The sequence below is a fragment of the Balaenoptera acutorostrata genome, chromosome 15, assembly GCF_949987535.1.
Source record: "Balaenoptera acutorostrata chromosome 15, mBalAcu1.1, whole genome shotgun sequence".
Lineage (NCBI taxonomy): Eukaryota > Metazoa > Chordata > Mammalia > Artiodactyla > Balaenopteridae > Balaenoptera > Balaenoptera acutorostrata.
This window is the reverse complement of record NC_080078.1, coordinates 85,206,221-85,231,096: the sequence shown is the minus strand read 5'-3', so window position 1 is coordinate 85,231,096 and position 24,876 is coordinate 85,206,221. Positions and strand designations below refer to the sequence as shown.

Below are 24,876 nucleotides of genomic sequence, written 5' to 3'. Positions count from 1 at the left end.
GTTTACATCTCATCCAGAAATTAATTCCAGGTAAAATTTAAATCTAAATCTGAAAAGTGAAACCAAATTTCTATAGGATAACAGGAGAGTATTTTCATGACCTTGGTAAATCAAAGTTTATTTAAAGGACATAAGAAGCACTAACCATAAAGAGAAAGATTGATCAAATGGATATATTAAAGGCAACAACGCTTCATTAAAAGATCCTTTCAGAGAGTGAAAACCTTAGTCACAGAGTGCGAGAAAATATCTGCAATACTCAGAACCAACGAATGACTAGTATCCGGAATACATACACAACACCTACAAATCAATAAGGATATGACTGATGACCCAATAGAAAAATGAACAAGATTCTCAAACAGGCAACATATCCAAATGACCAATAAACATATGAAAATGTGTTCAATAGCTTTAGTCATATGGGAAACAGAAATTAAAACCAGAATGAGGTACTACCACCCACCCTCCAACACGGCTAAAATTTGAGACTGATAATACCAAATGTTGTAGCTGATATGGAGCAACCGGAACTCCCAAACACTGCTGGGAGGAATGTAAATTGGTGCAATACTTTACAAGGTAGCTACTAGAGTTAAGATACATATTCCTTCTGACCCAGGAATTCCACTGCCAATTGCCAAAGAAATTCCATACATATGGGCACAAAAGACACGTACGAAAATGTTCAGAGCAGAATTATTTGTAATAGCCTCAGACTAGAAACAACCACAATATCCAACAGTAGAATAAACTGTGGTATATTTATCCAGTGAGATACTTACTATACAGAGGTGAAAAAGAATAAACTATTATTACATGAAATGACATAGATGAATCTCACGAGGTTTGAATAAAATAAGTAGATACAAAACAATACCTACTGGTCTAATTCCATTTAAATAAAGTCTAAAAAAACCTATAGTGTTAGAGGCTTATTAAAAAATAACAGTTGCTAAGAAACAACAAATGCTTACCATATGCCAAGTACCATTCTAACTAATTTTTATGTGTTTAACTCAATTTTCACAACTCTGTAATGAGATGCAACTTATTCTCCCAAATGTGCAAATTTAGTCACAAAGAGGTTAAATAATTTGCTCAAGGACACACAGCGACTACGTGTTAGACCTGGAATGTGAAGGCAGCTAGCCGGGCTTGAGAGCCTGCATTCTAAACGCTACACTGACGCTCAGTGGTAGTGCTTTGCTGGAAAGATGGAGGGAGGGCAGATGAGCAGAGGGAGGTGGAGAAGTAGGATGACTAAATTCCCATCTCTCAAGAAAACAATCAGTAGATAATGCCTAAAATTGGGCGATGGGGTGCGGGAGAAGAGAGAAGGGATCAAGAATTAGCAGTATATGCATGTTATGAAAAAATCTGGAGGAAAGATCAGAAAAAACAGCTAAACAACATCACAACAGTAGTTGCCTCTAGGGAGTGAGTCAGAGTGGACCAGGGGACTGTTATACTTAACTTATAAGCCTTATTGTTACAGAAAAAAACTACATGCACATTACTTTGATAAAAATAATTTTAAAAGATGTAAATATTTTTAAAAACAACAATGCTATCATGTATTGAGCCCCAGTGTCCCCGGCATTTAGCTAAACATTTTAAATACAGTATCTCATGGAATTCCCCTAACAATATGGAATTGGTGCCAGTATTACTATTATTTTGCTGATGGGGAAACGGATTCAGGGTTAACTAGCTGGCAGGCGGCAGAGTCCATGTCGGAACCACCACGAGGGAAGATGAAGGTCTAGAAGTCAACACAGAACAGGTATGGAAGGATATTCAGGAGGAGCCCTGGACAGGAGCTAGTGACTCATGCTGGCTACAGGGAGGGGAGGGGACATCAGGAGGGGGATCTGAGAAGGATGCCCAGGTTGCTGGCTTGGGTACCTGAGGACACGTTGGTCCTTTTCTCTTCCACAAGGTCCACGGAAAGAGGAGCAGAGGGCCGGGCCTCTGATGGGGAGTTTATGAGCTCCGTCACAGATACGCAGAGCCCCTTAGTGTTTGGGAAAGGCACGGCACGGAGGAGGACACAGTGTGGGGCGGGGGCAGGGAGAGGACTGAGGGGGATGTCACGGACCCAGGGAGAGGAAGAACGTCCGCGGCCTGGCCCTGTTGCCCACCCAGCCTCTGGGCCACCCATCCAACGTGCCCTGTCCCCCACCCTCACAGCTCCTGCCGTCCCCCGTGCTACTCACTGCCCTCAACACCGCCGACAGTTACCTTCCACTCTTCAAAAACTGTTTTTTGAAATACAGTCCACTCATCTCTCCATATTGAAATGTCAGGGCTTCCAAGTGCCTCACCCCCTCACTGTTCCCCTCAGGAGCCAGTCATGCCCTGGGGCCTGGGCGAGGCCCTGCTACAGGCTCTCACAGGCGCTCCACATTCCTCCTTCGGAGCACAGAACATGGTCAAAGAAATCACTTCCTGTACTTTAGTCACAGAATATGGCTCTCTCCTCCTAGGAGAGGTTCACGAGGGCAGGAGGCGCTGGCAGACTTTTTCTGAAAAGGTCCAAACAGTAAATACTTTCAGCTTTGCGGGCCACAGGGTCTTAGTCACAACTATTCAACTCTGCCATCGTAGCCCAAAAGCGGTGCAGACAACATATAAATGAACGGTGTGATGTGTCACGTATCACTGTATCTATAAAATCAAGTGGTGGGTCAAACGGCCACGGTTTGCTGAGCCCTGGCCTAAATCACCAGCCCCCAGTCTAGCATACAGCAGGCACTCAGTGAATGAATAAAGAAAGAAAAAAGCCGTTGCTTTGGCAATGAGATGGAAACAGGTACTGAGGGAGGGTGGTTTCAGTGGGACGGTGGGGTGGGACGGAGACAGCAGGGGCTGAGAAGCAGCAGATGAGGAACCAGGAAGTCCTCTTTCCGGAGCCCCCAGTTTGCCTGGCAGGCTTGGGGGACGGCCCTGTCTTCGGGGAGCGTGTCTGCAGGCTCCGACAAGAAGGCAGGGCTGGGGAAGGAAGGGGAGACCTGATGAAGGCAGGGCTCCAGAGCTCAGGTGTGCGTGGGGTTGGTTCTGAAGGAGAAGGACACCTGCTGAGGACAGAGAAACAAGGACGGTGGAAGGGACGAGGGGGAAGCCTCGGATCCTCTTCCCTGTGAGACGTGCGCCTGGACCGCCTGGTGAAGAGAGCGGGGCTCGGGGAGGTGAAGAACCCCAGCGCCTGTGGGACGGGGAGGGCTGGCCACCCAGGACCGGGCCACAGGCCTGAGGGAGACCCTCCACCTCCCCTCTTCTCTGGTGAGACAGCGCTTCTAACCGAGCTGGCGTTTGGGTTTTTAGTGCTGCCTCGTGTGAGGTGTGTCACTCACTGAGTCACCAGCACCACCTGCTATCACCTCCTGCCCCTTCACTTTCCCACGCGGGCAGTGACAGGCAGGCCCAGAGGAGGATGAGTTCCCACTTCAAACATGCAGACATACCCAGTTCTTTCCTGAAGGACACTGAAAGGCATTTTAATTTCAGAGAATTAGGGGCTGTTTCATCTTGATGCCTTCAAGTGTGTATGTGTATGCTGTAAAATATTTCCCGATTAGGCAGAACAGAATTTTTCTTTAAGTGGAAGAAACCACTCGACTGGGGCTTTGCATAGCAGCTCTCTAGTCTTACAAGCCTAACAAAGTATTAAAACCCACCAAACACAACTTCTCACAGAGAAAGTATTAATATTATGATATTTAAACAGCCTGAAAAGTTTTCTCACAGAGTCGAAAACCGACCGCCAGTCAATTGCACTTATTCTAAGACCCAGATACCCGGAAAAAAGCTTCCATTTTGACATTACTTTGTTAATTCTTTACTGCTAGTGGAATGTGTAGTAGCAGTGCTGGAACGTGTGAGAAGGGTTTGGACCCCAAACTATTTTTTACGAAGAACTAAAGCCACCTAAAATATCTTTTAGGTGACATGCCGGGGGAAAAAAAAGTATTAGGAACTGTTTTCTTCTGCCTTATTTCAAGGGGTAATTGCTGTTACTATTCATAGATCGAAGGCTCTATGTATATCCTAACAAGTAAAACTTTAATTCATACTTTCATTTTGAAGTTTTCATTCCTCACAAATCAAAAGACAATTTTCCTAAAACACATCATTCCTCACTCCACCATTTCAAGTTCTTCTAGAGATGATGGGAACCACTGTCTCCAAATTCACTAGAGTTTAAAATGGGGATGCCTAACCCCTGTAACACAGCCTTTATTTGAATGGACTTTTCAATACACCTTTAGATGCACATTTCAATAAACTTGATCTCTTACCCTATTGTTGGGTTGATATTCGGATCAAAACTGTCTTCCACGAACCGCCACACAATACTTGATTTACCTACACCTGTATCCTGAAAGAGAATGAGAGAGGTGAAGAAGAAAAAGTTTTACCTGCTTGCATACACCAAAAACTACCTTGTGCCCTAAGTTCAGGATTTTGCAAAAATCATTCCAGATAGGTAAATTTTAGAAGTTAAGAAACACAAAAAGGTTTTCATAAAAATTCAGCGGAGTAACTAGGAGATTTCAAAATGTATTGTAGGAGAGGGGTTCCAAGTTTTTAAGAGACAGGATCTTTTGAAAGATCCAAAGTTTCTGCTTACTGTGCAAAGTGACAAACTCACTTGCTTTATAATAAGTCTAAGTGAACTATGAACTCTTGAACTACTTCTGAGTAACCCCTGATAAATCCCAGCCCCACCCTATCTAGGAAGGGGGAAGACTAGTTATTGATATCTTTTTCAGTCTTTAAAGCAGCAACTCAGAGGCAAGAGAACACCAATTTCAGAAAGTATGCTCTGAAATAGCAAAGTTGCCTTGACAAGTCAGGAAGCTGAAGCTTCAAACTGGTCTTTGGGGCTTCCTGATTTGAATGTCCCCCCGCCCGCCCCAAGGAAAGTAACTCTGTGAGAAGTGTCAGAGGTATCCCACAAGCTCAAAAACACCAGGCAGACGGCAAAGGAGACTACTGCTGCTCGTAAAACCTAAAGACCTGTTACTGGCTGTACTCTGCAAAGACTTGGCCAACTCCTAACGAGTACCTGGGGAAGCTATTTAAGAGCTGCCCTTAACCCAGATGCAATGGAGAGGCAGGGAGGGCTCTTCACCTTTTGCGGGGCGGGAAGAGACCCTGGGCTCCAGGGAGGGACGAGGGGGAAGGTCCCTCCCGCCAGCAAAACCTTCAGGACGGTGCGGCCAGGTGGGCGGGACGGCCCGGGGCGGGGGGAGCTGGAGGGAGGGTCCCGGGTCAGGTAGGCGGCGTCCCGCACGGAGACTGGGAGAAGGGGCAGAGGGGCTGTGGGCACGCCCGGGTCCCCGGCCCGCCCGGCCTCCCGCGGCCCTCCCAGCCGGCCCGCCGCCACTCACCCCCAGCAGACACACTTTGAGCTCCCTCAGCGCCATGGCCTGGGAGCCAGGGGCGCGGGCCCGCCGCCGCCCTAAGTTGAGGAGGGAGAGGCCCGGCCCAGCACGAGCATCCCCCAGCGCCGCCGCGGCACGGCCTAGCCCCGGCCGCGGGGCGCGTAGAGGCGGCGGCCGCCCGTTCGCCGGTCCTCGGCCTGGCCCGTCCGTCACCAGCCGTGCGGGGCCCGCCTCAGTAGCCGGGACGGTGCCGCGGGTTCCCAAGCGCCACCGCTGCCGCCATCTTGGGACGCCGGCCGGGTCACCTGACCTCCCCGCCCACCTCGGCAGCCACCTTCGCCGCGAGGGCGGGGCCAGCTGGCGCCGCGAAGCTCGAGGCGGGGCCGCCGGCGAGGGGCGGGGCCCGAAGCCAGATACCCCGCCCCTCTCCCTATGGCCCCGCCCCTCGCGCGCCGGCCCCGCCTCCAGGCCCATTCCAAGATGGCGGGTGAGTGGGGCTGGACTCCCGGGGCGCCCCCCTCCCCCCAAGCCGGGACCACCCCTCGAGGCCCGGGGACCCCCCCGCCCGCCCCTGAGCCCGCCTGCCGCAGCCCCCTTGTAACTCCTTATGTGTCTCTTGGTTTTCAGGGATCCCCCTGTACTTTGTGGACTTGCAGGATGACTTAGACGATTGTAAGTAACAGTTGGGGCGTCCCGCCCCTCCCTGGGAACCTCTCATAGAATTCGGGGTGCACGAAAGGCCGGGTTCGGACCTACGGGCTGGGCTCTCCGTGTTGGGCCCAAAATAGCGGGACCCCCAACTGCCTTGTTCACTTGTGGCGGTCCCTCCTCACTGGGCGGGGCGGCCGAGGATGGGGAGGATTTTTGTTGCTGGGAAACTTCTGACTTCCAGTCACTTTCTTTCTCTTCCTCCTCCTCCTCCTCCTCCTCCTCCTTCGGCGTCCTGGGAGGGGCGGGGGGGGGGTAGTCCCTCCTCCTAGTGATTCCGGGCGGGAGGAGGCGTGGCCACCTTGGGGGTCGGGGGCTTCCACCCAGGGTCTCCACTTTTTTCCCTGGGACTTTTCAGAGTGCTGGGGAGTTTGGGAGGTCCGGCTCCCCGTGTGGCCGGCCACAGACTCGCACAGACTTCTCCAGTGTCTGGGCCACAAGCCCAGCTCCGTCTCATCCCTAGGAGCCCATTGGGTGGGTATCCTTCACCTGTCCCTTCCTGCCCTTTCCTTTAGAATCACGTTAAGGACTGATGGCTGGGGAAGGTGTTCCTGGAAATGCAAGTTCGCATTTATGGTGACTGAAGCATTTCCTTTCCATTCAAAAAACATTTCTTGAGCACCTGCGGGTTCTGGGCCGGCCATGCGTGGAGCCCGGGACCTACGAACTCGAACCCGAAACGGTGACGACTCTCAGGGAGCTCCCAGTACAGGGAGAGAGCCAACTTGTAAACAGACAATTACCAAACGCCGGGCTGCCTGCTGATGGAGGCCTGTACAAACCATCACAATAGCCAACATTAATGGGGGCTTACTGTGCTCTTCCCTTCCCTATCTACAAGTTTCCTACTAACAAGAACTGGTGTTTACAGAAAACACCATAGGTCAGGCACAGTTTAAACCCTTTATACACATTATTTCTTTTAGAAGGAGGCAACTTTATTAAAGTAGAATGACACTTGAAGGGGCCAATGTTTAGGAGCATGGGTCCTAAAGTCCGATGGCCAGAGGGTGAAGTCCTGAGCCACTCTTTACTGGCTGTGTGATCCTGGCCAAGTCACTGTACCACTTGGAGCCTCATTGCCTTATCTGTAGAATGGGCATAATAGAAGTCCACCTCAAAAGGCTTCCGCGCAGGTTAAATAATAAAAGGCTTAGCGTGAAGCCTTGTACATAGGACACGCTGGGTAAATATTATCTGCCGTTATTATTGTTGTGATCATTATTCATAATTATTTAACACTGTGGGGCAAAGTACAGTGTTGGCCCCAGGTTTACAGAGCTGAATGTTTCGGCCAGCGGGCATCTTTGAATGGAAGGAATGTAGCCTTTCTCCTGATAAACAACAGTAGGCTGCTGTTAAGGCACCTCTCATTCATAGATTCGATATTTGGCCTGGCTGGAAGAGCTGATTTCTGGCTATTTCAGTTATCTAACAAACCACCCCAAAACTCAGTGGCTTAAATCAACAGCATTTTGTTATTTCTAACAATTCTGTGCATTGGGTGATACAGAAGCTTCGTGTGTTCTCTTTGAACTCTGGGAAGATAAGAAGGTCCAAAATGGCTTTCCTCACATGGCTCTTGGCCAGGAAATCTGCTGGCACTGCAGGTCAAGGCCTCAGTTCTCTTCCAGGAGCTTCTTCCACTTGGTTAGCTTGGGCTTCTCACAGCGTGGTGACGGCAGGCATTTGGACTTCTTTTGTGGCAGCTGGCTTCCTTTTGTCTTTTTTGTATATATGTACAAAAAGGAAGAGATTATATAGGAAAAAATAATTCTGATTTTACTTTGGCCCTGTTTGTACAAATATTGGGTGTTTGAGACTTGTAATAAAGAATGCCATGAATACTCTTTAGCAGACTGCTGAAGACTCGTCCCAGTAAGGAAGAACACCAGCATTATGGCTCTGAACACACCCATGCCATGGGTAGGGCAACTCTGGGAGCCTCCTGGGGCTTCTTTTCTTGAGCAGGGGTGGGGGCTTCAGGGTGCTGTTCCTATGAAATTACAATATAATTGGTATGATTAATAGCCATGATAGGAGGGCCTGTCCCCCCCCCCCCAGTAATTTATGCAGCCCTGGGTCCCACCTTTGCACTTTACTGGGGTGGTATTTGGGAGGCATTATCATGCTGTGATTGATAGCAAGAACCCTGAGGTCCTGTAACCCACTTCCTGCCTTTAGCTGAGTCAGTGTGAGCAGATCAGTCACTCTGTTCACATTCTTCATCTGGAAAATGACATAAGAATTGGAGATGCTTCATAGGACTGATATGAGGATTAGATGAAACAATACACATAAAACATTTTAGCCCAGTGCCTGGCATAGAGTATTACATTCAATGATTTTATTACTGTTATTATTTTAGCCATCATCATTATTGCTAGGCACTCGTATACGGTTTTCTGATTCAGTGTTAAGGGCTGCTACTCTGTGAAGTAGGTGGGGTTATTCCTGTTTTACAAATGATGAAACTGAGAATCAGAGAGGTTAACTGACTTATCCAGTATGGCACAGGTCATCAATGATAGAACTAGCAATCCAACTCTGTTCCTCTGAGTCTTGCTTTTTTTATTCCATCACACAGATTGACCTCACAAATATTCTTAAGCTAATGGTAGGAGCATGGACGTTGGTTGGGGTGGTTCTCCGTCTGTTGTCCTTCTTGGGCATTTTTTGTCTAAACGATGGGATAACCGCTCCATTTAGGCTCTAAGTCACTTTGGGCAGGAACATAGGTCATCCTTTTTTATCACCCAGTGTCCTCCATAATCTAGGAGATCAATTAATGTCGTTACTGGTAGTGATAATGGATGAGGAGTCTTGTCCGATTTACTTTGTGATTTCTTGATTAAATTGGCTAACTTCAAAAAGAAGCCATAATGAAAGGCTGCCTTGTCTTTTAAAATCATTCAGAGTCTTCGGGTCATTGCAGCACAGAAAAGATTTAATTTTAGTGAATTAGCTTGCTGAAGCAATCTAAATTCCTTCTCTTGAGAGCAGAAAGTATGTGGGATGGTCTGGCACAGTGGTCCCGGTGGTGGATTGCACGTAGAAGGTGGAGCTGGATGCGTCTGTGCCTCAGCGGCTTAAAGTCCTGTGACCGTCTGGGTTGCTTAAAGCAGGTGGAGGCTGAAGAGGTATTACTCCTGGTAAGGTTTGCTTGGCCAATTGGAATTTAAGTGTGTGCCAGTGGTGGGTGAAAAAAAAGTGAGGGGAATCTGTTGCAGATATAAAGAGACCTAAGAGACCTATCAACAAAATACAATATGTGGTCATATTTGGATCCTTAGTTGAACAAATCAGCTATGAAAAGACATTATTGGGCTTCCCTGGTGGTGCAGTGGTTGAGAATCTGCCTGCTAATGCAGGGGACACGGGTTCGCGCCCTGGTCTGGGAAGATCCCACATGCTGCGGAGCAACTGGGCCCGTGAGCCACAACTACTGAGCCTGCGCGTCTGGAGCCTGTGCTCCGCAACAAGAGAGGCCACGATAGTGAGAGGCCCGCGCACCGCGATGAAGAGTGGCCCCCACTTGCCGCAACTAGAGAAAGCCCTAGCAGAGAAACGAAGACCCAACATAGCAATCAATCAATCAATAAATAAATCTTTAAAAAAAAAAAAAAAAAAAGGAAAAGAAAAGACATTATTGAGACAGTTGGGGAAAATTAAACTTGGGCTGGGTATTAGGTTATATTAAGAATCAGTATTAATTTTGTCAGATGCGATAGTGGTGTCACAGTTTTATTCAAAGGAGAAGGACCTTATCTAACAGAAACAAATAAGCATTTATGGGTGAAATGATTTAATGTATGAGGTCTGCTTTGAAAATGCTGCAACAAGCAATAAATAATCAAAAAGTTGGGAAGAAGGATGAGTGGGAAAAATTGGCAGAATGTTTATACTTGTTGAAACTGGTTGCTAGGGGTGTGGGGTTTATTATACTATTCTGTTTTTGCATGTGTTTGAAAATTTCCTTAATAGAAAGTTTTTAAAAATGAGATGAAAGTTTCATATATGATCAAACATCTACATGAAGAGTTTAAAGCTGGATTTCAATTCTGAAGTCAGCTGCCATGTTACTGTAAGATGCATTTAGCTTCAAAAGACAGACTTGGAGAATCTATTAGTATTTGGGGGACTGTGTATTTCTTTTCAAATGTTTAGTTTTTGAGGTATCTATGAAAGAAGTTGGAAGAAGGTATACTTCTTCCAACTTGATGTTGAAAAGGTAGGTGCCAACAAATAATATCTGGACCTTTGTTGAAAATGGGATTAGCTAAGTGAGAGGGATACAGATAGACTCTTTGAATCTTAATGCTAGAAGGAGTGGTGTATGTTCAAGCTTGAATAAAAGACATCCTCCAGAGCAGAATGCATTCCATTTCACCTGCCCACTTTGGTCCAGGTTTGTAAAAATGTTCTGCTTGAGGACCACAGCCAAGCAGAGAAAATAGACTAACTTTAGCCCCAAACCAAACCATTGAACCTTCTCTCTGAACTATTATATAAACTCAAATCAAAGATTGTCAATTTTTTTTTTTTTAAAGTAAAGACCTCCCTGTTGAGTGGAATAGTTTGAACAGGAACTTGAATGTGCTAATAGTTGGGAAATAGAACAAAATCCAGACATCAGACTATTCTCCAAGTCAGAGATGGGCAAATTTTTTTTTCTGTAAAGGATCAGATAGTAAACATTTTAGACTTTGCTGGCCAGAAGGCCTGCTATAACCACTCAAGTCTGCTACTGTAGCCTGGTAGCACTCACAGATATACATAAATGAATGAACATGGCTGTTTGCTAATAAAACTTTATTTACAAACACAGGGCTGGATTTGGCCCTCTGTTCTAAATCAAACTTGATTTCATTTTTCTTCCTTTTTTGGGGGGGGGGGGGGCGGGGATTTTTTTTTTTTTTTAATTGAAGTGTAGTTGATTTACAATGTCGTGTTAGGCTCAGGTATACAGCAAACTGATTCAGTTGTGTATACATATATTTATATTCTTTTTATTATATATGTATTATATATATGTTCTTTTTTCAGATTCTTTTCCATTATAGGTTATTACAAGATATTGAGTATAGTTCCCTGTGCTCTACAGTAGGTCCTTGTTGGTTGGTTATCTATTTTATATTTAGTAGTGTGTATATGTTAATCCCAAGCTCCTAATTTCTCTCTCCCCCCTTTCCACTTTGGTGTAACCATAAGTTTGTTTTTTATGCCTGTGAGTCTGTTTTGTAAATAAGTTCATTTGTATCATATTTTTAGATTCCACAGATAAGTGGTATCATATATTTGTCTTTCTCTGAAACTTGATTTCATTCTGTCCGCACCCAGAAGTCTGTCGATTTAGCTGAGCCAACCTGAAAGGCTGCGTTTCCCACTGGGCTCAGTTTGAAGAGCTGACTTTGGCCGGCACAGCCCCTGCTTTGTTGAGGAGCCCTTGACAAGTTGTTCAGCCTTCACGTCTCCCTTTTCCTGTTGGTGTGTTGGGGATTAAAAGCATGTACCTGTCTCCTCCCAACAGGATGAGGGTGAGCAAGGAACAGGAGAGTCAGCATGGTGTGGGCCGAGTCAACTGTGCTTCCCGGCTGATCATCGTAATGCATTTTACTTTTGTTGTTCTGTATTTTCCACTTCCTATGAGACAAACAGATGAACATCAGAGATTGCCTGAAATTGTCTCTGTTTAAAAAGAGAGTTTTATATGGCTTTCTACCTCACGAATGAAGATTTTTTTAAGCAGAAATTTTACAACAAAACCTAGCTAATGAAAGAGAAAGTGGTTTTGAGCTTCAGAACACCACTTAGCCTTAACCCAGATGAGGAAAAAAAATAAGAGATGAGGGCAAGTGGTTGCTTTCCCTGTTTGGAAAGGCATTCATCCAGGTAACAGATGTTTCTCCAGCTCCTCCCAGGCACCAGCCTGTGGGAGGCACTGGGGACAGAGGGATGAAGAAGTCCTGGGCTCCATCCCAGAGCTGCCCCCACCTAGAGGGAAGGCACGCGTAGAGATGGCACAGATGGGAGGTGCCGGTTGAGTTGGGTCAGGCCAAGGAGGGCAGTGGGTGAGTGACCTCAGTGAGAACCTTTCCAGTGCAGCCAGGGGGCAGAAGCCAGGCCAGAATGAGTGGCATTGGGAAGTTGAGGATATGTTGCCTGTAGCTCAGTGGTCATGCATCGAGCACCCACTGTACTCCAGACACTAGCTGGCCATTGGGCATTTTGGGGAATGGTCATCGTTCTTGGGAGCTCCCAGCGTAGCCGGGAAAACAGACCCTTTTGAGAAGAAGCAGCTGGAGGGGTTGGAGGGGTTGAAGTCAGTTGCTTTTCTTCTTGGATAAGAGAGCCCAGAACACCTTTGCATTATTTATATCTACTCCGGCAACCTTCAAAAAAAAGAAAAAGGATTTGGATGGCCCAACCGTTCCACTCCTGGTTACTTGCCCACAAAACGTGAACACATATTTTCAAAAAGACAGGGTCATAGTTGCACTATTCTTTTTTTTTTTTTTTTTAAACTCTAATCTGTCTCCCAGTTTCTAATCTTTTATTATTTATTTATTTATTTATTTATTTATTTTTATTTATTTATGGCTGTGTTGGGTCTTCGTTTCTGTGCGAGGGCTTTCTCTAGTTGCGTCAAGCGGGGGCCACTCTTCATCGTGGTGCGCGGGCCTCTCACTATCGTGGCCTCTCTTGTTGCGGAGCACAGGCTCCAGACGCGCAGGCTCAGTAGTTGTGGCTCACGGGCCCAGTTGCTCCGCGGCATGTGGGATCTTCCCAGACCAGGGCTCGAACCCGTTTCCCCTGCAGTGGCAGGCAGATTCTCAACCACTGCGCCACCAGGGAAGCCCTGCACTATTCTTAATAGTCAAAAACTAGAACCCACCCAAATGTCCATCGTGAGTAAAATGGATTATAAATTGTGGTGATGTTCACACGATGGAAAACTATGCAGTTATAAGAGTGAATTATCTACAGCGTCACTCAGTAATATGGATGAACTTCACAAACATAGTGGTTGGTGAAAGAAGCCAGACACAAAAGGGTATAGATTGGATGATTCTGTTTACACAGAGTACGGAAACAAGCACAGCAATCTAGCTGATCTGATGTAGAAGGCAGGAGAGTGGTCCCCTTTGGGTAAGGCAGTAAGTGGGAGGGAGTGTGGGGGGCTTCTGGAGATGCTGGTTAAATTGTCTTTCTTGAGCTGAGGACTGGTTTCACAGGCATGTTCAGTTAAAAAGTTAGTCAAGTGGAACACTTTTTGTGCACATTTCTGTGCGAATGGCATACTTCAGTTAAAAAAATAAGAATTGCTTTTTAAGATCAAGGCACAGGGGAGAGCATAACCATGGATGGGGGGAAGGAGTCCGTGCAAAGGGGGAGACGGCAGGGGGCAGGAGGAGAGGGTGATGGCGGGGTGATGACTGTGTAAGACAGGCGTGGAACTCGGTGCATCCGCGGAGGAGTTTGCTTCTTTCCAGAAAGAGGAAGGCGACCTTCTTGGCAGTTTGGCCAAGGTGGTCATTAGAAAAGTGGTGTAATGTTGGCCAGCGTTGCTTGATTGTCTCAAATACTTTGAACAGTAGGAAAATAGAGCCCCCCACGCACATACACTCACCCCAGGGGCTGTGGGTTTTGTTTTGCAACCTTTTTTTCCTTTTCGAATCTGCCTCAAGTCTGAGTGGAGAAGTCGCTGCATTTTTCAGTAGTGCTCTTCCATCCATCAGACTGAGTAGAGTCTGGCCCCCTCACCCACACCTCCTCCAGCTCTGTCCCCAGCTGGGTGGGTTGGCAGGAAAATTGAGATGTATAATATCACAGTGGAGCCCACGAGCGGCTTGGAGCTGCAGAGTGCTTGCCTATCAGGGAACCCGAGTCAGTGTTTCCCGTTGACCGTCAGTGTAAAAGTCAGAGTCATAAATAATGACGGGTTTTGGAAGCTGTGATTAAAGCCACAAATCAAAGAGGAATTTCCATGTATGCATAGTATAGAAAGGATGGCTGCTCGTGAGCTGGGCTGGTCTTTTCAGCCAGCCCACTGCGTAGTGCTAGTAATAGCCATCAGTAGCCCTCGAAGATTTGCGATACAAAACATTCTGCGCTGGACCAATCCGCTCATACAGGAGCTAATAAATCAGCGTGGGTCTCGTTAGAGAGTGGCGTTTATACGGAGAAAGTTTGCCTGCGCAGCTTGCCATTGATATTTAGTTAAGTCAGCAAAGACCTGCCGTGTGCAGGGGTCAGTTCCACCTTCCGCCCCCCGCCCCCCCCAAAGTCAGTGAAGAAGCAAGAACGTTCTTTATCTTTCACGTGGGTTGGGTTTGTCTGGTGTAGCTTTTAGAAATAGTCCCAATTTAAGAATCTGCATTAGTATTTATAAGCCTGTTAGCAAGAAGGATGAAGCCACTTTAAATAATACATTAATGGATGGTTTACTCTAGTTTCCCCCCAAATCATATAAGGCCTTGCAGAGACTTAGTTATTGTTCATCGAAGAGTGGCTAATGAGAAGCGCCAAGAATTATCAATTACGTAAGTTCTACATTAATACAGTTTTCTCTCTCTCTCTCCCTTTTTTTTTTTAAGTACACATTTTGCAAATAAGGCTAGGCTCCTTCCCAGCCACCATCCACCAATCTTCTAACATTTTGAAGGGGACACAGACAGTGGGTCACATCTGTCATGTTTTCTCCCAACCAACGTCCCCTAGTGCTGTGTTAGAGACAGAATATTGGATCGTATGGATAATTGGGCTGGCCCAGGGTGGCGTATCTCACACAGAGTTATAGTGACAGGATGACATGTTGAATGGAGAATCGTAAATATTGGGGATGCCTGGAGAACGGATTCTTAATGAAAATGCTTGCTGGGATAGACGTGCTCTAACATTCTGCCTCCGTCTCTACCTCTGTTCATGTCTGGGCCAATAAAGTTATCTCATTGGACATGTTTTATTGTGTTTATTTTTTCTCACCTTTCCACTTCAGACCAGTTCTGGGCTGGCTGCTCAGCTAGGGCTTGGTGGCTTCGTGAGAAATCTCTGGCTTCCCGAACCCCTCAAAGGCAGCAGACAGCCAGTGTACTTTCCTCTGCTGTGTTCTTCCCTTCATCTGGAATGTTCTTTTCCCCTTTCCCAGATCCTCTCTCTCTTCCTGTGTGGTAAACTCCTACTCGATCTTCAAGGCCCAACTCAAATATCACTGCTGTTTTAGGGAAGCATCTCCCATCACCTCCTTCCTCCTCCAAGCAGAGCTGGTCTCCTCCCTGGCTTGTTTACACCTGTACCCTATGGCTCTTGCCACCGGGGTATCGTGGGTTGTTATGTGTGGGAAGATCTTTGTTCCCTTGGGAGCTTTTGGAGTCTGGGGACCATGCCTTTGTCATCTCTGAACCGCCAGTACTCTTGTCGAATGTTGAATTATGGTTTACTGTTGTCACCTGAAATTAACCATGGTGGGTGGGGAGAGGACGCTTGTGATGGGTTTGCTGTTAACACGCCTTCTGTTTTTTGTACGAGATCTTCTGATCCTTTTTGTGATGCAGAATGACCTGTAAAATTTCTTTTCTTTCTCTCTTTTGATTAGATTGTATCTATTGTACTTTGAACCTGTAAAGCACATTCACCTAACATTATACTTAAAGCGTTAATTCATACTTAGCCTGGTTTAAGACAGGTTGGTGTCTTGTGAAAAGCACTGACACACGGGCACGTGCTCAGGGTCCCCTGTGTGTTTTCGCCAGAGCAACCTCATCCAACTTATTTTGCGCCCCAGCCTGTTTTATTTATTTTTTATTTTTATTTTTTAATGTATTTTTTTGGCTGCGTTGGGTCTTTGTTGCTGCACGCAGGCTTTTCTCTAGTTGCGGTGAGCGGGGGCCACTCTTCGTTGTGGGGCGCGGGCTTCTCATTGCGGTGGCTTCTGTTGTTGTGGAGCACGGGTTCTAGGCGCGCGGGCTTCAGTAGTTGTGGCTCGCGGGCTCAGTAGTTGTGGCTCGAGGGCTCTAGAGCGCAGGCTCAGTAGTTGTGGCGCACAGGCTTAGTTGCTCCGTGGCATGTGGGATCTTCCCGGACCAGGGCTCGAACCCGTGTCCCCTGCATTGGCAGGCTGATTCTTAACCACTGTGCCACCAGGGAAGCCCCCCCAGCCTGTTTTAGATGATGACTGTACTGACAGTGTGCATTATGTTTGGTAGGTAACCCTTGAGTAACCAGTTAGTGTTGAGGAGGATCTGGGAAAGGGAAAGACGTTTTCCCCCCCACGGTTGTGGCTTCCAGAAACACAGTTAATGAGGGAAGAGGGTTTTGTCCGTTCGCTTGTTTTTTACTTAGTCGTCTAGCATCAGGGTCAAAGGATAATAATTCTGTTGTACTTTGTAAACTGGTCAGTATCTCATTGAAGTAGAGCCAGCCTCATCTTCGGTTGGGTGAGCTTAAGGCTACTGCTTCAGGACCACTCTGGTTTTGGTTGGATGGAGGTGAGCTTTATACCTCTTAGCTGGTTGGCTGGGTTTTCTAACTTGGACCATCCCCCTGGAGGGTAGGCGGCAGCCAGAGCTGCTGCCTGAGATGCCCCAGAGCCACAGGCTCGTGGACCCTACGGTTCGGGGAACATGTGGACACGTGGGTGTGCAGCTGGGGGCGGGGTGCTGAGCACAAGGTGTGGCAGGAGGGGGCCCCTACCCTTACAAGTCAAATAGCACTTCTCAGCCTTTCCCGTGCTGGTCTTTGTTAGCTTTAAATTATTAGTCATTTTTGGTAAAGGGTCCGTGATGTCCTGTGCACACTTGCCAGTGAAGCTCATACGTGGCAGAAACTTAGAAAGCAGCTGCTGCCAAAAGTCCATCATCGCGGAGACAGCAAATGAAGCCGATCGTGATCAGTATTGTTTTTAAAATATTTTAAGTGAGCCAAGAAGGCTTGAAGGTATTAGAGACTATTTTCTTAAGAAGGCTTTGCTTTTCTGTATTATATTAAGCTTTCTTGAGTGGAGTAGGTAACTTTTTTTTTTCAAATGTAAGAAAATATAATGAAAAAATTTGAACAAGGCATTATTCATACCCTACTTCATATTTTATTTCTAGCTTGAATGCTTAAGATTCCTGATGTTTGTGGATGACCTGGACTTGTGGCTCCTCAGGATAATCGACTGCTCCTGATATCACCGTGTCCATAGACCTTTGTTCCTCATTCCATGAACAGTTGCCTGTTTGCCCTCTTAGCGGTGGCTAGAAATGTAAATTCTAGAAAATTCTTTCTGGGAGCAGGAGTCATTTTATGTGTTACTGCCACTGTCAGGCATAGCAAGCTAGCTTGACAGATCTTTACCATTTATTCATTCATTCATTCATTCAGCAGCTTTTACTGATTGCCTACTGTGTGCCAGGCATATTGAGGAGTCAGTAAAAGAGTTTTGCCCTGGGTGCAATGGTGGAGGATTGGGGGGTGGACCCAGCTGATAAACAGACGTGGGAAGAAAACGTTCTGTGTGTCAGAAGGTGATACATTCGCTGGAAAAACAGAAAAGTAGATCAGGGTACGGTGGGGTGTAGGTGGGAGGCATGCAATTTCAAAATCAGGTGGTCAGGGTGGACCTCATTGAGAGGATGAGTGAGCAAAGCTTTTACTGAGAAGAAGGAAGTTATCAAAGAGGACATCTTGGGGAGCAGACTTCTAGGCAGAGGGAAGTGCTGGGCTGTGTGATGGCCCTCAGCCAGGGACGTGACCGGGGTCATGGGGAAACAGCAAGGAGCTGCGTGGCTGGAGGAGAGGGCAGGGGGGTGGGAGATGAGGTCAGAGAGGCCAAGGGGGGCCAGGTCATTCCTGCTGACATGAAGCCCCTTCCCTTATGGGACCATCCACTCACCAGGGGCTGCTCAGGTAGCACCTGGCTTTTATTTTCACAGTGGGTCTCAGCTGGGGACCTGTGGCAGTGTCTGGAGACGTTTTTGATTTTCACAAAGTGGGGAGAGGATGCTTCTGGCATCCAGTGAGTTGAGGCCAGGAAGGCTGCGGAACGTCCTATAATGCACAGAACAGCCCCGCGTCGGAGAGTGATCACACCAGTCACGCTGAGGCTGAGAAACCCTGCTCTGTTATTATATAGTTCATCAGCTGTTGATTGATTTAGTTTGTCTTTGAAGACTTAATAAAAAAAAAACAACATTAAAATGTCATGGGAAGAGGTTATTAATCATGGTATCTGTTCAGACTGCTGTCAGAGTTGACGTTGAAGATAATGCTGGCTGTTTTCATTCCCTTTGTGGCAAGGGGCTCCAAATCTGCCTTGCATGTACATTTTAGTAAACGCTGGTGCTTTTATGGAGTAGTTCAAAAAATTTAATACATCATTTACAAGTAAATAGTAATAGTCTCACTGATAATCTTATCAATTTGGATTCAAGTGGGATTTTGAAAGGGGCCAGGATGTTGATCCACACAAAGGACAATGTTTACCTATATTTGGAATTCGGAGTAAAAGACACTATTATTCACATATGAATGTGATGCTGTTAGTGGGGAATATTGTCCTTTGGATTATACCAATCCAGTATTTTTCAGAAGTCTGTCATTTGTATACCGCTTTTCCTATTTCTGCTGTATCTATATACCACCTGTATTTTTCTTTGTATCAAATAACTTCTTTTATTTAAACACATTTTGGGGAACTTGTATGAATTGCTCAACATGAAACTTAACCAAAATATCATAAGACAGAAGTAAAATAACATGATAAAATTCTAGGTAGACACAGTTGTCTGCTAAGGGTTCTGAGTGTGAGCCCTGTTCTGTATTCGAAAGGAAGATGAACCAGTTTTAGGGAAGGGTTGAAGACACACTAGTCGAAATGAAACTTTCTTTGATTAATCAGAGAATTGAGACGAGAATAACTTTCCCACTGTGTAGTTTAGTGATATTTAACGTCCCTTCCCTGTGCCACACTGGGGGACGTGCCGTCCTGAGCCGTCCGTAGTGAGGCCAGGTGACGGCTGTGCATTTGCAGCCTCGCTGGTGAGGTCAGAGCTGCAGTTGGAGAGTATGTGACCGACCAGGGATGTAAAGGAGGCCGGTCCTCTTTGGCTCTGATTGGCAGAACTCTCCCAGAGAGGTAACTGTGCGATCATCTGGTTCTTTGTTCCGTACAGGACTAAAACTGTAATTCCACTTCTTAAAACAAAACGAAAATCCCTGTAATTCAGATTTCTTACTATTTCCAGTGAATTTTACACGTCTTTCTTCCCTCTGCCCCTCTTTACCTACTTAATATGAATTACCAAAATTTAATTCTACTATATTCATCGTTAGGATGGTGGAATACTTTTGATGAACTCATGCGCTTTATATTGGATGTTGAAATGTATTCATTTTATCGTAGCAGTTATGTGATAGTTTTGACCTGCGTTCTGCTGAAACTAAGACCTCTAATTTTTGCAAGCAGAGGCGAATGAATTAACGTCTTGGTTTCTTGATAACTCGCTGTGCGTGCGGCTCCAGGTGGCTTTAGGCTAGTTGCTGCGCCTCATGTTTCTTTTGGTGGAAGCTAGATTCTCTCAGCTTCTCAGGGGCTGTTAGACTCTCATGAATTAAATCCAGGTAGTCAAAGTCTTGGGAGACTGACTTCTACAGAAACTGCTATGTATTAAGTGTAGGCTATGTACCCGGCATTATGTGACGTAGTCCCAGGGCGTAAGGGCCTCCAAGTCTAGCCGTGGAGACAGAAGCAGTCTACTTAGAGTTAATAATGGACCACTGTACGTAAGATGTTGAAAACTGACAACTGTATAGTTCCATTTCTTACCCTCCTACTTTATGTTGCCGTTTTTATTGCATAGTACATCTACGTGCTATAAATTCTCCAATACGAAGTTATAAGTTTTGATTTGTATTGCTTTAAACCATTGTGTGTATTTTGAAGAAATCAGGAGGAAAAATAGTTTTTAAAACATCTACCCACATGTTTACTGTTTCCAATGCTTTTGATTCCTTTTGAATGTAAAGTTTCCAAGTGGTACCACTCCTCTTCAGCCTGTAGGACTTCATCGAGCATTTCTTGCAGTCCACATTTGCTGGCAATGTTTAAAAGGGTGTGTTAAAAAATAAATTCTTAGTGTGTGTGCTTTTTTGGTTTCTTTTTAGTCTGACAGTGTCTTTCATTCATCTTTCTCCCTGAAAGATATTTCACTGGATGTCAAGTTCTGGATTGACGTTTATTCTTTCAGTCCTTTAAAGGTGTGCTTCCACGGTCTTCTGCTTCCACTATTTCTGGTGAGGAGTCAGGGGACATTCAGATCATTACTCCTTGTATGTAATTTTTGTTTTTCTTTGCTGCTTTCAAGATTCTCTTTGGTTATCAGCAGTTTGACTGTGATGTGTCTAAGTGTGGTTTTCTGTGTACCCTTGACTCTTGAAGAACTTGGACTTGAACTGTGCAGGCCCACTTATATACAGGTCTGTTTTCAGTAAGAAGTACTTCAGTGCTACATGGTCTGTGGTTGGTTGAATCTGTGGATGCATAGGAACCACGCATTTGGAGGACGGACTATAAGTTATACTTGGATTAACCCCGGTGTGGTTCAAGGGCCAACTGTATTTATCTTCTTGAGGTTTGCTGAGACCCTTGATTTTATATATTTGTTTCTTTGACTGAGTTTGGGGAATTTTTGGCCATTGTTTTGTCATCTCCATTCTGTTAAGTCTGCTCAGTGCATTTTAAAATTTCAGATATTGTTTCAATTTTAGAATTTTTATTTCGTGTCTTTTTATAGTTAACATTTCTTTGATGAGATTTCTTATCTTTTCACTCATCATAGGCATATTTTATATCCATAAGCATTTTATAATGGTTGTTTTAAAATCCTTGTCTGTAATTCCAAAATTTGGATCCTTTCAATATGCTTTGATGTTTTCTCTTTTAGCTAGTTCAAGTTTTCTGTTTACTGAGTAATTTTGGAGTGTAACCTGGATATAGTGAATATCATGTGCTGTAAAAATCTCTGAATTCTGCTATGTGCCTCCAAAGAGTGTGGATTTCTTTGTTCTGTTTTGTTTTATTTCAGTAGGCGTTTAAATTGAGGTCCAGCTGTTCCCACTGTCTTTCCTGTAGTGGATAGCACCCCAAATCTCATTTCAGTTCTCCTAGCCTCAGCTATGCTGGAGTTTACCACACAGGAGCATGGTTTAGGGGTCAACCAGTGTTTGGGATGAGTTTAATACGAGGGCTTCCTCTCGAATCCCCCCCCCCGACCCCAGCAACACACTTTCTAGTTGCTGTGGTTGCTCTGAACTCTGGGGGTGGGGGGGTGGGTAGAAGCATAAACAATACCAGTGACATAATGCGCTCAGTGGCTTAGCCATAAGAACAGCAGCAGCTGACGTTTCTAAAGCGCTTATGTGTGTTGCATGCTGTATAACTATATCTATCTGTCCATCTACTGTCATTTAACCTACCCTACAACAGTCACCTGAGGTAGGCATCCATTTTACTAGAGTGAGAAACTGAGAATCAGAGAGGTGAGATATTTACCTGGAGTAGGTACCTTCTAAGAGGCAGAGCTGGATTTCAGAACCAGCTATTTCAACTCATACGTTATGCCTCTGACATCTTTTAAGTGAGAGGTCTGGGGTTTAATCTTTAATTTTTCTCCATTTTCTTTAGATGCTTTTCTTTGCCATTGGTGTTCTACAGTGCTTCTAAGTATGGATTTGTTATTAATCATTCAGTTCAGGATTTGTACTTCTTCAAATTGAATATTCATCTTTTATATTCTGGAAAATTGTTAGCCATTATCTCTTTGAATATTGCATCTTCCTATTTTCACTAATCCTTCCTGGAATTCCTACTGGACTTATCTTAGACCTTAGCATTCCATTCTTCATGTGCCTCAATTGCTGTCCCGTATTTTCCAACTCTTTAGTTCTCTGTGCAGTGTTCTGGGTGATTTGTCAGATCAATCTTCCAGCTCACTAACCCTCTCTTGAGCTGTGTCGAAACTGCTATTTAAGCCAGCTACTGAATTTTTAATTAAATTGTCTCTGTTTTTCATTTCTACTTGGTTCTTTTTCAAATATGCCTGTTCCTCCCACCCTGCACTCTCCTCTTTTTTCATTATGATATCTACTTTAAAAATCCTATTCATTCTATGCATAATTATTTGACAGTGTACTTCAGATTTTTTCTAATATCTCTAATCTTGGGGTGCAAATTCTCATTTGTTGTGTCTGTTAACCCTTCCTCTTGATGGTTTGTAACCATGTATAGTTTGAAATTTTTTATTGCATATTTATCTTCAGCAGGGATTGTTTTATGAAGGTGCATGCTTATTGGATTGTAAGTCTCTTTTGAACAGCTTGTTTGCTTCAGCAGGGATGCCTGCAATTGGAATAAATCTGGACAGTGGTCCTCCCAGTTGCTCAGTGTGAGGCGCCTACACTTTGCAAGTCGTGTAAATCTGGTCTCTACACCCATAGGTCATGCAAGGCTGTGGTTCTGATTTCTCAGGGGTGACTGTCCTTTACCCTACTCCCACCTTAACTGTAACCCCCTTTCCACAATTGGCTTATATTGGGGTCTTGGTTTCAAATTCACCACCCATATTTTTTATCCCCGTATAAGCATCAGAAATCTAGTGCCTTAGCCCTACCTGTATGTAGGTCTTAAATGTTGGCCATAGGGTGTCAACTTCTGCTAAAGCAGTTGTTTCCTAGCAACGCACGAGTGGTTTATCTTCCGGGGGCTGCTGTGCTGGTCTCTCTGGCTCCCTCCCGTCCCCTGGCCTCCTCACGCTTCCTGCTCTGCAGCTGAGAACACTCTAGGCGGTCAGCCGCTGCCGCCTCAGGGCTCTCCTTGTTTGTGACAAGGAGAGATCTTCTCTGGGACGTCCTAGTGCTGGGCTGCTTGTTGTCTAGTGCCTGGAAGCTTTTGTGTCATTGATATTTTTCCTGGTTTTCTAGTTGTGTAAACCTTGCAGGTCTTTTCCCTTCTCGCCTGGAAACAGAAGTCTCTCTCGCCTTCCTTCAGTTGCCTTGGCGGCCATAACCCTTGCCTTTGGCTTTGTTGTGCTTTCAGCCTCCATCTCAGTAGGTCTTTCTGCACATCTCTTGAAAGAGCGCTGGGCCGGAATGCAGAACATTTAGGTTCTAAGAATTCCAGGTTTTGCTGCTGGCTTTGGGGGCTCTGAATATAAAATGAGGGAATTTATCAAGGCATGTGCTAAGGTTCCTTCTTGCTTCTTTATGATTTTATATTATAACATTCTTTTTTTTTTTTTTTAATTCAGTATTTTCATTCATTTAAGTTTCTTTTGGTGTTCCTTCACGGCACTACTTTTTATTGAGCACCTGTTACTTGTCAGGTACTATCCTGGGTGCTGGGGTTACAGCCCCTCCACGCAGCGGGCAGAGCTGCTGGGAGACAGACACGAGCGGCCACAAAAGCCGGTGCCAGCACCTCTGTGGCGGCGTCAGGACGGGCGGGAGAGCCACAGCTCCGGGAGAGGCTGTAACCAGGGACCGGCCTTCCCCCAAACGTCAGGGAAAGGCTCTGTTGGACGCTGACACCCAGGCTGGGGTAGGGCGTAGCGATTAAGGAGTGACAGTGTCCCAGGCAGTGGGAACAGCACGTACAAAATCATCGAGATGAAGGCTTTCGGTGTGTCTGAAGAACTAAGGGAACGAACGCCACTGTGGCTGAATCCCGGGCAGGGAGGAGGGAGGGACTTCTTTGAAAATTAAAATTAAAATTTCGGCTTCCTTTCTGGCAGTACGGCATAGTGCAACATCTAGAGTCCGACTGTTTGCGTCCAGATTCTGACTCTGCCACTCTGTAGCTGCGTGACCTTCGGCAACCTTCTTAACCTCTCTGAGCTTCAATTCTCTTAACGGAAACATGGGCTAATGTGGTTATTGTCAGGGTTTCGTGAACTACTGCTATACAGAAAGCTCTTAGCACAGTTCCTGGCCTGTAGGAAGTAACCTATAAAGTTTAGTTATTATCCAGTATTTTATGGCTTATGGCTTTTATTTCCATGTATATAGTTAGTGTAGTTTTCTACAGTTAGTGTAGTAGAATCATTCATGTTCTCTAATAACGATTATTCTTTTGTAGAATGAATTGCTAAGTTCTTTAGGTCTCTGATAAGCAGAGTTCTTTGAAGAAATATTTTCTGTTACTTTAAAACAGGAGTTCTTAACCCATGAAGTACACGGTTGGGCCTCAGAGGATGTTTTGAAACCTGATCCTTATGAAAAGTTGTATGTGTGAAAAGGGCATGTATGTCTGTGGACGTCATCAGGTCCCAGAGCTGTCTGTTTTGAACCCGGTGTTCTAAAGCCCACTCCAGGCCGGGCCCGCAGTGCTGCGTGACTGTCTGTGGGTTGGAGGTTGCATATTCTTCCTGGGTCCTGAAAGGTACTGAGAATAGCCCATGCCACGTGACTGTGGTTAGGGGCCTGGTGCTCCCAGGAGGGACCCTGCAGGACAATGACGTCGTTGATCGTGGCACACACATTTGTTTCTACAAACGTCTAATTCTGTGTTAGAATTCTCTGGGTAACTGTTATACACTGTACATTTTTAATAGGCTCTAATTACTAGCCTAAAAGAATTCGTTGAGAAAAAAAATGTGGTTAATGTTTCAAAGAAGAGTAAGCACCTAGGCGCAAACTTGTCATCTCTTGTTTTCAGCTGTTATCAGTTACTGCCTAAATTAACCGTGGTTTTTCTATCTGCCACATAGGAACCCTCTGCTTTTTTGCAGTAGTGCTTCTCGCC

The 24,876-nt window shown here is 45.5% G+C and overlaps 2 protein-coding genes across 2 annotated transcripts in view; one reads left to right on the top strand and one right to left on the bottom strand.

Annotated features, from left to right (window-relative positions):
- RAB22A (RAB22A, member RAS oncogene family) overlaps positions 1–5,731 on the bottom strand; it is a 52,627-nt gene extending 46,896 nt beyond the window's left edge. Inside the window, exons 1-2 of the mRNA XM_057528888.1 lie at positions 5,397–5,731; positions 4,302–4,381 (exon numbers count right to left, since the gene is read on the bottom strand). Coding sequence (XP_057384871.1) covers positions 4,302–4,381; positions 5,397–5,432 — 116 coding nt within the window. The 5' untranslated portion in view covers positions 5,433–5,731. The remainder of the gene's footprint in view (positions 1–4,301; positions 4,382–5,396) is intronic.
- A 122-nt stretch (positions 5,732–5,853) lies between these two features.
- The window catches only part of LOC103015046 (serine/threonine-protein phosphatase 4 regulatory subunit 1-like), a 70,096-nt gene continuing 51,073 nt past the window's right edge, over positions 5,854–24,876 (top strand). The window contains exons 1-2 of the mRNA XM_057529730.1: positions 5,854–5,877; positions 6,018–6,062. Coding sequence (XP_057385713.1) covers positions 5,871–5,877; positions 6,018–6,062 — 52 coding nt within the window. The 5' untranslated portion in view covers positions 5,854–5,870. The remainder of the gene's footprint in view (positions 5,878–6,017; positions 6,063–24,876) is intronic.